We start from the raw sequence: 16723 nt of genomic DNA on the forward strand, positions 1-16723 counted from the left end.
GGCGGCGTGTGGGCTGGAAAGGGTCCCCTGGCATCCCTCCTGCTATCTTGGATTGCGGTCTGCCTGCCAAACCAGCCCCACGCGGGAGTCCACAGCCTGGAGGCCCCTCGACTTGGGTGGGGTGGGGGGTCACTGTGAGCAGCTGCCGAAGCCCCGCCAAGGGCCCCAAAGCACAGGCCTTCTTCCCCCAGGGCCTCCAAAGTCAATCAAGTGTCAAGGAGCTGTCAGCAGGAGAAACTTTTCATAGGTGAACACAAGCAAGATCGAGAGCTGACACTGGGGATTTTCCAAAGAAATGGAAAAAAACTAACACAGGCTACTCATGAGGATATAGCCAGCCAGAAGCAGGAAGCATATCAGGTTAATATTTTAATCTGTACATCACATTTTTCTTTCTTTTTTTTTTTTTTGCAAACCATTACACTTTTATTTAAATTAACTTTTTTTCTTGCAAAATATTCATTTTTCCAACAAAATCTTATAAAGGCAAAAATAAAATCTTATTTTGGCAAGTGTCATGAAGTTGATACTGGCAGCATATGGAGTTAGTTAAAAATAGACAGCAATTTCTAAATATAGTTAAGATTTTTTTTCCCGACCATAGTCAAAGACAAATTTTCATTTAAAGTGTGGCCCCACCCAATGGAGGTTTTCTTGTTTTTGTTTTTCCGTAAAACATCATTTTCTGTATGCAGAATATCACGAGCTCATGACTTAAATAAAGGGCCACGAACACTGCACCTGGCTTGGCAGTCCCCTCCTCACTTAAGACAGGAAGTCAAGTCCAAATCCTGCCACCATCCATCAGGGATGCTGGGGGCACACTGCCTGCCCTCTGGCCACCAGACCCATGTCCTGGGGAAGCTGACCTAGGTTCTCCAGGGCAGGCAGCGACGTCCTATCACAGCCTAGTGTGGAGTCAGGGCGTTTTAGGTAGACGCCACCCAGTGTGAAGTTTATTGCTTATGATACAATAAAAGGTGCTTCCTCTCACCTTTCCTGTATTTCAAAGTGTGTATATGTATGAATTTTTTTTTTAATTAAAGCAAACTGTTCTGTTTTTCCCAAGAAGAGCCCTTTGCTGAGATAGCCTCATGACCAGGTTGGGAGCAAAACCTTTTGAACACACTACTGCCCCTAAACCTAACCCAAGGGCCAAGGCACAGACTTGGGTTCCACATGTCAGCTTGGTGGAGTTGCCCCCCCCCGCCCAGCTCTGCTCACCTGGCCAGGCCAGGGACCGCTGACCTCTGCAGCTAAGGGCCCCTCTTCCCCCAGAGAGCATGCCAAAGAGCCCAACGCTGGGCTCCACCGGAAGCACATATCAAATCCAACCTTCACCTGAGTTCACTGGATGTCGGACTGGCCTCTGCCCGCCCTGTGCCTCTCCCCAACCCACACCCACCACCCACACGGTACCTGAATCTGAACGTGCAGCTCCAAAATCCTGCATCCTCACCTTCCAGCCACTCAGCCCTTGAGGTGAACACTATCAGATATACTCTGATTCTAAAATACAGCGTCAGTATTTTACAGTGTGTATCAAAAGTGCCTCTGTCACATGTAAAAAGGAGTCTGAACGAAAACAAGTCGGGGGTGGGGGTTGGTAGGACTGAGCCCTATGGTGAACTCCCCACAGTTGGTGCGCTGCTCCTTCCTCCAGCCAGAACCCCTGCTGAGCTGGAAGGGGTTTCCTCGGGGGAAGGAAGATCAATCTTCTCAGACGAAACTGGTTCCACGGGGCCCCTGGCTCCAGACTTCTCCTTTGCATGTTGGGTCACGGGTCAGTCACTGCCTGGGCTGGCAAAAAGCACAGGACACAGTGAGAGGCTGGCAGGATCCCAGCCCACATCGGGGGAGCACGCAGTGGGCACGTCTGTATATGCACACGACGGGGAATGGCAGGCTGACAAGACAGAGAGCAACTGAGCAGGGGGCTGGGGCAATGCGGCCGCTGCTGGGGGACCCTCAGCTTCTAGGACTCATGGGCACTTGGCCCCACCCTTTCTTCACCCCTACCACTTCCAGAAAGTTTTGCCAGACACATGCTGGCCCCTGGTTTGGGTCTCTGCTCTGACAGGGCAAAAGGCCTGAGCAAAGAGGACTCCGGGGCCAGTTCTGGCCCTGCCCTTCATTCACTCAGTGACTCTGAGTAACGCTCTCAGCCTCCATGAGTCCCATTTCTTTTCTTAACCTAAAAACAGAATGATCATACCCACCTCCTAATGAGGATTTACCCTAACAGGAGGGCAAGCGGGATTGTGGATGAGCTCCAAAAGAAAGCGTTAAAGGCTGATCACACAACTATGGGGGTGTCAAAAGCCGGGAGAAACAGGGCCTTTCCCTGCCTCTCTGTGGCCTGGAGCGGTGTCACCACACTCAGATCTCCAGGAGAAATTCACACACCCTACTGTGGCCCCCACAGGTCCCTGTGGCCTTTACAAAGGACGTGGCTGGAGCGTTTCCCTGTGGTTCTTCAGTCACGGGGTCTCTGATGCACGCTTTCCGAGAGCCTGGCCCAAGCAGGCCAACCTCTTCCTTCCACCCTCAGGCAGGCAGGGAACCAGGCTGGGGGACACCTGAGAATCACGAACCCCACCCCCAATGCACACACTCTCTGTGCCTCCCTTCTCCAACACCTAGAGCTCCCGAGGGTAGCCCCGAGGAGTCCACGGTAGTGACACAGAACAAAGGCTCTGAACTTGCACCGTAGGGGTTCAAACCCTGGCTCTGACACTTACAGCTTCAACGCCTTGGGCAAGCCCCTCAAGGTCTCTGAGCTTCATTTTCTCATCTATAAAATGGGGGTGAACATCTTCATAGGGTGGTTGTGTGGATCGAAGGAGATGCTTAGCACAATGCCTGGCACCCAGCAGGTATCGACAATGCTAACCACAAGTACACACAAAGGGAAGAGAGGGAAACCCTACAAAATGACGGCAAGATGGAATGTCAGGAAGAGCACTGCTGAGACTTCTGGTCTGACCCTCCCCTGTCCAGGTGAGGCAACTGCGCTCAGGCCTCGAACTCACCACAAGGCTGCACCAGACGCTGTGCCTCTTGGCTCCTGCTCCAGTGCTCCTTCCCTAATCCCTCCCTGCCTCTCTTCACTAAATGCTCTTAAGGGGAGGCCCCATAAAGGGTGGTACCAGAACATTCTGAATGCTGAGGGCCAACTTCACATTGCTCTGGGTGGCCTCCCCCCGAAGCTTCCCTTCCTCTCACCCTCCTAGGTGCTCAAGTGCCGGAAAGGGCAGTCCCACTCCTTGCTCCCACACCAATTCCACTTGGCCTGGAGTGACCCTCCATCTCCTCACTGGGCCTCAGCTTCCTGGATTTTTCTAGTCTTCCAGTTCGTCAAATTCTCGGACCAAAGCCCCGAGAGGGCAAGACTAACTCTTCCAACCCCAAGCTGGCAGCCTGGCCTGCACTGGTCCCTTGTAGCCCTGGGCTCCCTACAGAAAAGACAGCTGGGTAGAAGGGATACAGTTCTAGTTTCTATTTCAGGGAGGCAGGGGGCTTGGATCACCCAGCCTCTACTGCAGTGAAGCCATTGAGAACTGAGTTCCTAAAAGCCGTCCATCCCCCACCCGCCTACCAGGGACGGTCTCCCCAGCGGCCACTTTGCCAGTGGAAGGAAGCATCAGCAGGTGGCACTGCAATCATCTCAGCGGCGGAGGGAGAGGGGGGCATGCTCGGCACTAGGGGACGGGCAGGCCAGGCAGGGCTCTTACTTGGAAGGTGTTAGACAAAGGTGTAGTGGAGTCCGTTGCTTAAGGGGGGGTAAGGTGGCACCGTCCTGGAGGACAGGGGGGCTTTAGGCGGGAGGAGGGCCAGCTGCTGCGCTAGACGGGCACACAGGAATCAAGCGGGGCGTTAGGCTCCTCATTTGCTCCTGCAGCACTGATGCCCCACACTCGGCAGGGCTGGGGTGGCGTGGGCCGCACTGCCCACCACTAATGGCCTGGGCAGCATACCCACCGGTGGGGGCCCAGTTGGGACTGGCCTGCAGTTCCCAGCTATGCCTCTGAGCTAGAGAGAGGGAGCAAGAGTAAGGGAAAGCTGTGGCTTGCCTGCCAGCCGTGAAGAAGCTGAGGTCCACGTGGGTAGGGCAAGCACAGGCCAGACACGGAGGCACCTTGTGGTGGTGGCGGGGGGAGTATCCCTGCTGGACCCCTCAACACGGAAAGGAGTCAAATGACTGAGAGGGGCCACAAGGAGCCCGCAGGATCACTGGGAGGAGGGCCCGGGTGAGTCTCCTATGGTCTCCCCTGTTGCACCAACCACCGCTCAGCCCACTTTGCACGTCTTCAAGGGAGTGAGGAGAGCAGGAACGGCAGGGACTCTGTGCAGGGTCACAGCATTGGTGGGAGGGGGACAGAGAAGAGCCCTCCCCTTGTCCGAGGCCATTCCCCTGGCTTCTCGAAGTCATGTTCAAGCTCTGTTGCCCAGACCAGACTTCCAGGGCCAGTCCCCTCAGGGCCCAGCAGGCCCCGCCCTTCGTCACTTGCAGACCCCTTGGCCAGGGTTGGAGGGCTGGGGGGACGGAAGTGGAACAGCACTTCAGACTCTATGATCACTCCCTCCCCGGAAGGCCTAGCGCACACCTGGCCATGGGCACTGCCCAGACACACAGTGGCCCCTGCATCTGGGGGACAAAGAGCACTGGGTCAACTGGGAGAGCACACACGGGGAACGGAGATGTGGGTGGAGGGAGGAGTCACGAGTCTGTTTCCTGGCTGAGAGAGAAAGCCTTGTACACACACATACACACTCGTGTGCACGCGCACGCATACCCCTTCCCATCCCATGGTGTCTTCCCCTCTGGCCAGCGAAGTCCCACTTCCCAAGTCCTGCTACTGGCACAGACCACTCTGATAAAGTGGATAGTGGCTTTGATTTGGGGGCCAAAGCAGGGGTCCCAGGGAGGGCTAGAGAGGTCCCCTTTGCCTCGCCCCAGCCAGAAATCCAAACACCAATGCTTTCCTGTTCCCTTTCTCATGAAGCCAGAAACCTTAGCCTTGGCCCCCTGTCTCAGGGGCCTGAAAAACCTGTTCTTAACCCACATTCTCAGAGAAACTCCCAGATTTAAGAATGAGCTGCAGACGCCCTCTCCCGGACCTCCTGCCTCTGACACTCCCGAGCTTCAGTTCTCCCACCACCTGCCCTGCCCCGTCTCACCTCCCACGCCCTGGGGTGTTTGTGGGACAGGAGAACACACGCCGCCCGCAACTACCAAGCCTGACAGCTGGTTTTCTGCAGACTCCCTGACAGGCCGTGCTGGGCTCCGAGCCCAAGCAGTGAGTGGGAGCCAGACTTGGAGGCTGGCATCCATGGCCTCACCTGCCACCTGCTTGCTGCGCTGGGAGGCCTCAGAGGCCAGCGCGTAGGAGATGTTGATGATGCGCTCCTGCTCCTGCAGCTGCGAGTCCAGGTCGGCCGCGCTGCTCCGGTCCTGGCCTGGTGTCGGCTGCAGGTTGCACATGCTGCAGGAGGGCCAGAAAGCAGGCTATGGGCCCTCCCCACCCCGGGCACCTGCCCCAGAGAGGAGGGTCTCCCTGGACTAGAGGCTCTCACCCTTTGAAGGGGCATCAGATAAACACAGTGTACTTTCTCTCTAGACCAAGTGGTATGTGCTTCTCCCAAACACCCAGCCACAGCTCTGTTCCTCCTCTGGGGGATCACGGCCTTAAGAAGAGAGTTCCAGCTCTGCGTTCCTACCAAATCCTGAAATGAAAAGGCTAACCTAACTCTGAAAGAGAGGCCCTCAAATACCAGGTTTATGTTCCTGAAGCTTCAGGGGCTGAGGAGATAGCAAAGCCTCCTGTCTGGCCTCCAGGGAAGCGGGCAAGTCCTCTGGCACCTCAGAACACCGCAGAACAAGGCTGAGCCCCCGGCTCTGGTCTAGGGATCTGTGTGAGGGAACACAGGCCCTCACCCCAGAGGACCAGCTTGGGGCTGGTCTCCAGCTACGTCACCTCACCGTCACACTTGGCTCCACTCCCTACATCGACAAGACGCAGGTCTGGCGGCAAGGACCCGGGCGGCCCTCTATGGCGTACTCAGGACTTGCAGATGACCTAGCAAGCCTCCTCTCAGACCCATCCGTGCCATTCTGAGAGTCAGCCTACCCTTTGCAATAAAGAGGGCTTACCTGAGTCAGAGACCTGGCAAAACATGCACCCTAGCCAGCCTGGCCCAGGGCCCAGGCAGGACAGACAGTCCCGGGGTCAGCCTGGCAGGCTGTCAACAGGTGTCATAAGAGCTGACCTGGAACGAGTGAGGATGGTGCGGATCTTCTCGGCTTTGCGATAGCGCGCCCGCAGCTCCTCCAGGCTGGGCGGCTCCTCAGGCTCCAGGTCCACGTAACGCTCAGGGATGGACACCTTCTCTGGTCTGGCCAGCTGAGGAAAGGACCGGGCGGCGGTGGCAGGGGGGCTCAGATATTGGGTTTAGAACTTGCTCCTCGCCCTGTCCCCCAGCACACAGAGCCCACACAGTTAAGTAACTTGCTGAGATCAACGGCAGTCCACTGTGGAGTCGGGATCTGAACCATGTTCTTTCCACCACACCGGACAAACTCCTTCAGGCCAATGGAAGGGAAGGGGAAAGGCTAGCCAGCGAGGCTGGAAGCCCTCAGGACCAAATGATTCTCCTTAATGCCGCCTTCGATGTGAGCTGAGCCCTGCCCACCTCCACAGCCACACTGACCCACCGTGCGGCCCCTGCCGCTGTCCTTCCCTCTGCATGGGATGCTCTTCCGTTCGCTCCACTCCTCCTCACCCTGTGGACCTCACTTCCAGAAGTCTTCCCTGACCCTCCTCACCCCGCCCCCAGCATCCTGTCCCGTTTTCTATTTGTCTCTCTGCTGTCTAGTGCAGGGACCCGACACTCAGTAGCCCTGCAGCAAATACTCCTTGGATGGGTAGGTAGAGGGACGGGTGGGTGGGTGGGTGGGTGGATGAAAGGAAGTGATAATGCTTTCTGTTCCTACAGAAGTTCCTCTGCTCTAGACGGGCAGCAGCCATGCAGTATTCACTGGTCGCAAGAGGACAATGTCCCCAGCTCCCCCCCACCAGTCTCTGACGTGAGCCCAGCAGCAACCTCAGCCCGGTGACACCCTGCTTAGACTCAGAACGCTAAAGGCAACCTCGGCACGCCCCAGGGGGTTTCTTCCTTCTGGAACTACAAAAGCACGTTAAAATAAGGTTGGTTGCAGCTTCTAAAAACAAGCTAAATCCAATCCCAGGGCAGATCTGCACTTGAATTTAAACCCAGGCAGACCTTTCAATTCTGGTGAAAGATGGGAAGAAATAAGCTCTTCTCTGTTATTTCCAATGAGGGCAGATCCAGAGGAAGGAAGTAGATTACATTGTAGCAGGAGGGATTTAGGTTAGAGATAAGAAAGAACTTTTCCCCTGGCTGGCAGGCCAATTAGGACACCACGAAGCACCTCCATTGCCAAGGCAGCAGGGAGCAGCTTCTTGCGTGAAACTGAGAAAGCACAGACCCTTGGTTGTTGCCGAGGTGCCAAAGGGAAAAGGTCTGAGGGCAGGGGACTGGCTTCCTTAACCCCTAGAGCCCCAGCTGACCCCAGAACTCAGCAACACCACAGGTGTCAATTGGCTAAATCTATCCTTCAAGTGATAAGAACATTTCCTTTCGTGGAGTTTCAGGACATGCCAAGTACCCATACAAATACTTACGGGGTATCTGTGGGCCCCTGTGTACTTCATTCAATAGAGTTGTCACTTGGGAAGTATTTACAGTGCACCTACTACGTGCCAGGCCCTGTGCTAGGCACTAGGTGCACAGAGGTGAACCAAACAGCCATAGACACTGTTCTATGGAGCTTACAGATGACACAACATAGGCTACAGGACATGTCCCCATGTCTTGAAGACCCTGAATCTGTCACCCTCTAATTCCTTGTTCTTCCCTTGGGTAAGACACATTCATGAATGATAGAAGACCCAGGGGTTACTTGCTTTCCTGGGCTTGGCCAGTCATAATGCATCTGCGCCACCAGAGGGCACTAGAAGAACTCAGACCAGAACTATGCAGGTCTCCTAGGTTCAGCCAGGGCTGAAAAATTTCACCTGTGATTTTCGAACCTGCTCGCCTCCACCCCCGGAACCAAGTCTAATTGCCCAAGTTGGCCTGACTGGCCAGTTGCAAGGCCAACTCCTCGTTTTCCGGGGAGCGTTTCCCATAGCAACAGCTACCTCAGCACATGCCTACTATGCGCCAGGCCCTGTGCTCACGGTTTTCTGACCACTGCTAATCCTCCAGGCAATGTGCTGACTCACTTCATCCTGACCACAACCCACTTTACCGTCGAGGAAACCGAGGCTCAGAGAAGTTAAATGACTTGCCCTCAATTATGGAGAGAGAGAAATGGATAGACCGGGATCTGCACCAAAATGCCTTGGCTCTGGGGTGCCTGGGTGGCTCAGTCAGTTGGTTAAGTGTCTGTCTTCGGCTCAGGTCATGATCCCAGCGTCCTGGGATCAAGTCCTGCATCCAGTTCCCTGCTCAGCAGGGAGTCTGCTTCGACCTCTACTCGTCCTCTCTCTCTCTCCCCTTCTCTGTCTCAGAAAAATAAATAAAAAATCTTTTTTAAAAAATGCCTTGGCTCCTTTTATTGCCTCGAGCTGCTATTCATCCATTCTCCTGGCCACACGGAAGCTGAGCCTTGTCCCCATTCAGGACAACACCCACCCCCCAGTGCCACTGGGAGGGTTGGTCAGGCCACAAGCTGAAGGCTGTTTCTCCTGGGGGGGACAGGAAGGAAGCCCCTGCCCTCACCTCTCTGCTGATGTCCAAGTCATAGTCTTGAGGCTCCAGGTCCAACTCAGTGACAGGCATGGCCTGCACTTTCAACCAGCCATTTTCCTCCTTGTCCTTTCTCTCCCCTTGCATGGCCCGTTCCAGCAACTGCAGGTCAAAGTCCTGCTCGCGCTTCCACTGGCAACAGAACAAGAAGGTTAAATGTAGTCACTTCCCGACTGCTGAAGGAGCCAGGCTTGTCCCCTTTCAGATGGGGCTTGCAGGCACTGTGATCCTTGGGAAGGGGGCCTGTGACCCGCTGGGGAAAAGCTGTGTGGCCATGAGGCCCTCAACCTCTTCTAAAACAAGGCAGCGGTTGGGGGACATGGACGGTCCCTGCGGGGTGCTGGAACCCCGGTGTAAAGCAGAATGAGGCCTCTGCCCCTTTTATAGGGCCTGATGCCAGGCTGCGGATTTCTCTCCCATCTGGGCCCCCAGAGGATTCACACATGCACCTCTAGGGCCCAGTTCTAAGACCCATGACTTTAGACTCACAACGGTCCCCAGAGATACAGGAAGTTTCTGGGTCCAAGAGGGTGACCCCGAAACAGAGCCTGGGACAGAGCTCCAGAGAAGCTGCCCCACAGTTTGTGGAAGGCCTTCTGGTCTAGGAGCCATACATTTCAGCTCAGAAATGATGGAAAAAACAAGCCCTTTGAGGCCCTGGTAAGCACGTACCAATAGTGAAGACTCTAACGGGTACTCCCTAGAGGATACATTTAGGGGTGGGGGATACTGCACCCACAGCAGGGTAGGGAAGGTCCAAGCAGGAAGAGTTTGGGCCTAGGGAGACAGCTAAACTGCTGCTTACCCAGGCGTCTATTTGGGGGCAGATACTTTAAGTTAGAAAAAAATGAAACTATATAAAATTGAAATGCTAAATCAAATGCAATATTTCCCAGGTTCTTCCTTAGTACCAGCTGTGTAATAAGCATGCACAGAGGGAAAAACTAAACTGGCCATTTCAAGATTCAAACGCAATCCTACAACTCTATAGGGGCCTTTCAAGTCGTCTATGGCTTACGTCCTCACGGGCCTTCGACCCTGAGCACATTGCAGAGGGAAGGCAACAGGCTCAAAGCCTCTCTTTTCTTGAGCAGAAACCAAACAGATGCTTCTCCATCCCAGCAGACCTCCTCCATCCCACCCCATACATCTCACAGAGCCCCAAGTGGTCATGATTATCTTTGATGCCCCCCCTCAAGACCCCCAAAGCCCCAAACCCATAGCTCTATCAACACATTTCACCCATTCATGCACAAGCTCTCAATACTGACTCCAAACCAATGTAATTGCTCTTAGGTGATGATTTCCAATTACAGTATGAAAGGATTAGGCATTTGAAGTTTTAAGGATGAAAAATTAATTTAATGATTCACAAAGAAAATGTACATTTTCTTACACGCTCACAAGTGCCCCAAATAGAGACAAGTCCTCGTTTAAACCCAGCCTGATTGTTTCCACAAACAGGAAAAGTTCGCTAGACTCTATGATGTATCCTGGGGAAGAACCACGCCAATCCATTGTCATTAAGCAACACGTTTATTGGCGTTGATGCAGAGACTTACACAAGTCTTTTTTAAGAGAAAAATTACAAGATACTCAAGTTACGATTTTTAGATCTTTCTACATTTGAGACATCAAGTTGTAAAAGGTCAGTGTTACCCCAAATGACATTTGCTTATAAAGTTTAAAAGTTATCGGCTTTGCAGCTTTTCAGGATATGAGTGTCCTGGGTCTTACCCCTTTGGTGTCTGTGCTAACAGCTGCAGAGAGGCCCTCGGAATACAGAACATAATATATCTTGGCATCCGTTCAAATTATTAAATACTAGAAACACAAAAAGTTTTCCATAAGAAACTGTGAGATAGGACTGGAGGAATTAAAACTGAACCACTTTAGACTTGGTAGGATTTATTTAAACGTGCAATCTCTGAAGACTGTGTCTACCATCCAGGTGGAAGGCATGGACTTGGATCAACTCATAGTGCCCAGACCTCTGCCCTTGATCACGGTCCTCAGGCAGCAGGCTGGCTCAGCCTCGTGGGCGGCTTTTGGGTTAAGTGAATTATGAGTCAGTGGGCCTGCATCAAGGGGGCAGTAGAAAGGTGAGTCGCACATGGTAGTGCTAGCTAGGCTACGGAGACGACAGCTGCTATTACAAGCCTGGTAACAAAGAGCACAGGCCAGTTAGAGAACATTCAATGCAAATTAGAAGCTTCCGTAAACACAATCAGGCAGGATTAGAGAGGCAATGAGCGGTAACACTAAAAGCAAAAGAGCTTGTGCAATGAATTAGGGAAAGAGCAGTCGGGCTGGAGGGCTAGGGAAACACGTGATTTCAAACAACACGGAAAAGTGAAAATGGAATGTTTCCCAAAGGGGCAGAAGGGGACTGTGGGCAGGGTGCAGTGCCTGGAAGCACACCAGGGGGCAGCACAGATCCCCCGGCTCTCCGGAGGCGGGTGTTGCACCACAAGGCCTGCCAGCACCACAGGCTGGGGGAGACCACCAGCCCTCAGGGCTGTGCAGCCCGACCCTGTGCTCAGTTGCTCCACAGGGCATCGCTCAGAGGTCTGGGAGGCTGGCTGGCTTGCGCTCCTCCTCACCAAATCATATCACCATCTTCCTCCTCCATTCCTGAACTCCGCACTCCCAAGTCCTTGATTCAACTGAGATCCGAATCCTACAAAGTCCTCTCTCAAGTTCAGCTTGGAGAACAAACTTGGGACATTTTCTCTGGCTCCTAGGCTCCTGCCGTGACATCCTCACTCCTTCTCTGATTCCGGATCACCCTCTGGCCAGGTCACACATGTGGCCCGGGTTGTGGACACACAGCCTGTGGGGTGTTCTCTGAACCATCTCGGTCGAAGGCCTACTCTCTCCGGGTGTGATGCTCTTGTGTTTGGGGAACTCGGGGAAGCTCTGCTCCCCGTCCCAGCCCCACCTGCCTGGACCCTCCTAACATACTGAGCCGAGATCTCCGGGGAGAGGTTGGCTGAGGTAGCGGGATGAGGGCAGAGCCGTCCTCTCTCCTTGGCTCAGCGTCCTCTTGCGCTCCCGGACCAGGGCCTTCTGGTGCCGCTTCATGCGCTCCAGCTGCTCCTCCGCACTCATCCTGCCGCGCTGGCGGTCCCCTGAGTACAGGCGCTCCAAGGCACTCTGGGGTCTCTGAGAAGCAGGACGGTGAGAGACAGGACAGCTGGGCCAGGACTCAGAGCGCAGCCATCATCCCCGCTCTCTCTCTCTCTCACACACACACACACACACACACTAGCTCCTCGAAGCACGCTCACAGGCTCTCTGGAGAGGACCCCATTCTGCAGATGCAGACACTGAGGCCCAGGCCTGTCCAACTGGACACACATGTAGCATGTGATGGGGCCAGAACTCAGGGTACAGACTTTCTGGGTACCCTCCTGTGAGCCTGAAAGGCTGGAGAGAAAGGTGAAGGGTGGTCCTTAAGAAAGGAAGAGAGCCAGATGATGCCCTTCTAGGTGGCCAGTGGGAAAGGTGTCACTGAGCACATGGTGACAGGGACCTTGAGCTCAGGAGGGGCTGAGGTCACCTGAGAGGCCATCCCTGGGGCTCACAGAATTGCCAGGCACCATCCACCTCAAAGCCCTTCCCTCTCAAGGCCACTCACAGGGAAGGTCACCTTGCTGCTTTCGGCATTTAGACCCCTCCGGAGTGTGACGTAGGGAGCAATGGTGGATGACTGCTGGAGCTTTGACGTGGACCCCGACAGACCTTAATGAGGAAAGAGAAGTGCAAGTATATTTGTGATGCGGTGGACAGGCCACCAGCCCCTCCCGAATCACCTCCCATTCCTGAGAGGGAACCAAGAGGACCTAGTCAACAACCCATTCTTCTTCCTCCCCAAAGGCCTAGAAGAGCAAGGCCCCAGGTACAGGATGACGGTCCAGCCCAGGGGTGCTCTTTGTCCCCAGTGGGGAACAGCATCCCTGGAGATCTGTAGACCACCCTAGTCTTCCTTCACATGCAGAAGACCTGGGCTGCCTGGCAGGTAGAAAGGATGAAGGGGAAGGACTGCCCTTCATCCTTTCTTCCTGTGCACTCCTCTGCATCCTGCATGAAGGACTCATGGAGTCTTTGAGTGATACAGGACAGCAAAAACCCCTCTGGAAGGCCGGAGATGGCCAAACTGACAGCCGTCACCCAACACCCAGCCTGCAGGGTGCAGTGGCTCTGGAGCAGAACACCGGGATTGCACTCCGTCTCCATCCCTCGTTGGCTATTTGGCAAGTTAGTTAATTTCTCTGAGTCTTAGTTTTCTTATCTCTACAATGGGGATAATAATAGTACTTCCTTCATAGCATTATTATAAACATTAACCAGGTGAATATAAAGAGCCTGAAATAGTGCTGGGCTTTAAAGTAATTGCTATTATCATTATTTCCAGGGGCAGATGTAATAAAAGAAGAAGAGAATCAGGATGTGGGTCAGAGGAAGGAAGGACAGGCCCTCCCTGCAGCCCAGAGTCTCCTTGACAGCTGCTGCCCACACTGAGGCCCAAAGCTGCAGGCGGAAGGGTATAAGGTACCAGGTGAGTGACTAGGGAACAGTGGTATGGTAGGAGCAGGGGTTCCCAGAAAGCCTCCATGGACAGGTGTGCCTTACCTCTGCCTGGCAGTGTCTGGTACCTGCTGTCAGGGCCCACTAGGCCCAGGGAGGGCTGGGCCATGTCCCCACTGAAAGTCGCCAGCTCGGGCTCACTAACGTATGACCGGAGCTCCACCTGTGGGCAGAGTCTGAGGCTATCATACCTGCCCAGTGTCATGCCACCTTCCCTCCCCTCACACACAGTGGGGCAGCCCCAGGGGTCCTCCCTGCTCACCCTTGAGTCCCCATTCACACACTGCCCCTGCTCCCGGTCTCGCTTCCTCTCATCCGACTGCCGTTTCAGACCCCGCACTGAAGTGTGCCGGATGACAGTGGCCTCCTTCGGCAGGGGCGGCACGGCCGGAGGCTGGTCCTCTGGGCTGTAGAGCTCGGGGAGTGGGGGCCTGGGAGGTGCCTCGTCTTCCTGCTCAGAAAAAGAACCAGAATCAATGCCGGGGAGAGGGAGCTGGAGAGAGGATGCCTGGTGGCATCACTATAGTGGTGGCCCAAAAGACCAGAGCGGACCCCCACAGGCCCGCGGAGAAGGACCACTTCAGCCCAGGGATGCCAGCATTTCCCCCGGGGTGAGCTGTGGAGAAGGGGGATGCCTGTGCTCTAATCCTGTTCTTCCCTTCAATTCACTCACTTTCCATTTTTCAAAGTGTTACCGATACAAAATCCAGAACTCCATTCTTCTGGGTCCATGGTCTTACTCCACTTCCTTGAGGCATACCAAGGGAGAGAGGGTATAGGCTGGTAACTCTGTGTTTATTTGCATGTCTATGACAGCACCCCACCATCACCACCGCCACCTAGAGAACAAACATCTACCCCACTCCAAAGCTCTCAGACCGAGCTGGCTCACTGTCCCCACATGGTCTCTGGATCCTTCAACAGGTCGCAGTCTGAGCAAGGACAGTCTACATCGCCTGTCCGTGCCCTATCAGAAATGTGCGTGGTTACACAATATCTCCTCCTTCCTGACTCAGGGACTGAATAAGCAGTCAGCAATGGGTGACTCACTGCCTTCCTGGCAGCCCACTCCCTGGGCGGTGATGAATATAACTATTTTCCTCGAAACTGACCCCTCACCCCCTAATAAATGCTCTCTGAGGGCTGTGGCTTCTGCAAAGACCAACAGCCTGGCCCCTGACTGCCATGAACACCCACTCTTGGAACCAGGGACCATCCTTCCTAACCGCCCCCCTCCTTAGTTTAATTTTGCTTTGTTTTTCAGGATTTTGGAGGTCAGGAAAGGGTGCTGAAGCTTGCTCTATGAAGGTTTATCAGCATTCTAGTAAAGTGACACAGTTTACTAACTGTGTGAAAGCTAAGCCTCCTGTCCCAGATACCCACATGTTCTCTGAGCATCAGCGGTTTCCAACTCTGACAATGTCTTGGAATCACCAATTTCTAAAAAGCTCCCCAGAAAGATAAACACAAAACATTGACACAAACACAAAACTGCCTTTGATTCAAGGGAATAGAACATCTGGAGATGGAGGGTAGGAGGAGACATTTTATTATATACTTTTTTGTATCTTTGAATTTTGTGCCCTTTGAGAATATTATCTAATAGAAAAGTTAGTGACATGAAATTCAAGAAAATAAGCCAAATGAAAACGAAAGAACGATAGCTATGTGCAACAATGTGGACTTGCAACAAGTCTTAACAATGTTGAAGACAAGGTGCAAGATACAAAAGAATATAGTACCGCGTATAGGCAAAACTCAAGTGTTTAGACATAAATGGCAAAATTAAAAAAAAAAAAAAAGCAAGGAAATTATCCAAAAAGTCAAGACAGTGATAACGGTTACTTCCTTCTCGCAGAAAAGGACTCGATGGGCCCGAGATTCTAGTTGCTGACAATGTTCTATTTCTTGGTTGGGTGTTGGTATAAACAGGTGGTTTCTTTATTATTTGTTAAATTATATATTCATATTTTATGTCAATCTCAGGATATCACTGTTTCATAAATAGAAATATAAAACAAACAACAATAACAAATGGTAAACCTTGTGAAGGAAAGGAAAGAAGACCCCCCCTCCCCGGCCAGGAACTCTGACGCTCAGCCAACTTGAAAAGCCCTGCCTGTGGGCCACAGAGGACTCAGCTGTGAAGAGCCTCTGTGACCAACTATTCCAAGTTGCTTCTTGTGCACAAGGGGAAACTGAGGAAGCCCATGTGAGAGAACCCAGGTGAGAGAACAAGGACCCAGTGAGAGAACAAGAACTGGAATCCAGGCAGTCCAGTTCCCAGGCTACCACCTTTTCCCTCTGCTCCTCATCCTGGCTAACAGGATGAGGAGCTTAAGTCAGGAGCTTAAGTCAGGAGCTATCTGCCCAAGCCATTCCTGCTGTATTTTGCTATTTCCCACCTCCTATTTTGTTGCTGATACCCCACTGCCTCTTAGATATAAAATTAGAAAGGAGATCTCAACGTGAAGAAATTCGCAATGACTCAGTCCCAGCACCTGTCTTCCAGCTCTGGGCCCTGGGCGATGGCTGGAAGCAGGTGGACAGTGAGGGCCAAGGTATGGGAACTTGTGTGTTTTAGCCAGCACTGCACACCAACCTGGGCATACTCTGTGCCCAGGCAAAGCTCCTCTAAGCCTTTGTTGGCAAAACCTGAAGGTCCCCGCTCCAAGATCCCCTCTACTATGGCTTCCCTGTCACTTGGACGACATCCCTTATATTCTCCAGCCAAGGCTGGCCTGGCACTGGAGACGCGAGGCTTCACAGTACCTGACCACATCTTCTATTTTTTTAAAGTCTCCTATGCTCCCAGACTCTGTCAAAAGCTTGGCCCTTATCTCTGCCAGGCAAGCCAACGTGCTGGCTCAGGCAACCACACGGGCCACAAACCTGACCTGAGGAGCTGGGCTGAATGTCCAATTAGATGGCAGATGGCACAAAGAATAGGAGATGTGGACTGGATCCACTAACATGGCGACCTTCAGCAACTGTTAACACCTTTGGGCCTCAGTTCTCTTAGTGTGGGATGGGATACAGACCTTCCTGTCTATATTCCATGAGGTTATTGTGAAGATCAACCGTATCCTACAACCCAGCAGAGTGCTCAACTGCCAGTGGAGACAAAGATACTCTTTTGCTGAGCGGGGTCCATCACCCACAGCCTTCTGTAACCACAGGTTTGCACGGAGTCCTCTGCACGATACAGATCACAAATTCCACCCTACTTAGCACAGTCACGTCCTCTTGCTGGGCCTCAGTTTTTCCCAACTGCAAAATGCGAAGACTGGGCTAGATC

General features: G+C 53.2%; 1 protein-coding gene across 2 annotated transcripts in view; it reads right to left on the reverse strand.

Annotated features, from left to right (window-relative positions):
- Nucleotides 1-439: 439 nt before the first annotated feature.
- PLEKHA7 (pleckstrin homology domain containing A7) overlaps nucleotides 440-16723 on the reverse strand; it is a 206641-nt gene continuing 190357 nt past the window's right edge. Inside the window, exons 20-27 of one of the 2 annotated variants that reach the window (XM_040638858.1) lie at nucleotides 13688-13876; nucleotides 13471-13588; nucleotides 12476-12579; nucleotides 11800-12000; nucleotides 8809-8967; nucleotides 6271-6404; nucleotides 5344-5486; nucleotides 440-1800 (exon numbers count right to left, since the gene is read on the reverse strand). In XM_040638858.1, coding sequence (XP_040494792.1) covers nucleotides 1778-1800; nucleotides 5344-5486; nucleotides 6271-6404; nucleotides 8809-8967; nucleotides 11800-12000; nucleotides 12476-12579; nucleotides 13471-13588; nucleotides 13688-13876 — 1071 coding nt within the window. In that variant the 3' untranslated portion in view covers nucleotides 440-1777. Of the gene's footprint in view, nucleotides 1801-5343; nucleotides 5487-6270; nucleotides 6405-8808; nucleotides 8968-10255; nucleotides 12001-12475; nucleotides 12580-13470; nucleotides 13589-13687; nucleotides 13880-16723 lie in introns of those variants that run through there. The other variant, XM_040638859.1, reaches the window with a different exon arrangement.

Source organism: Ursus maritimus, unplaced genomic scaffold, assembly GCF_017311325.1.
Source record: "Ursus maritimus isolate PB19 unplaced genomic scaffold, ASM1731132v1 scaffold_23, whole genome shotgun sequence".
Lineage (NCBI taxonomy): Eukaryota > Metazoa > Chordata > Mammalia > Carnivora > Ursidae > Ursus > Ursus maritimus.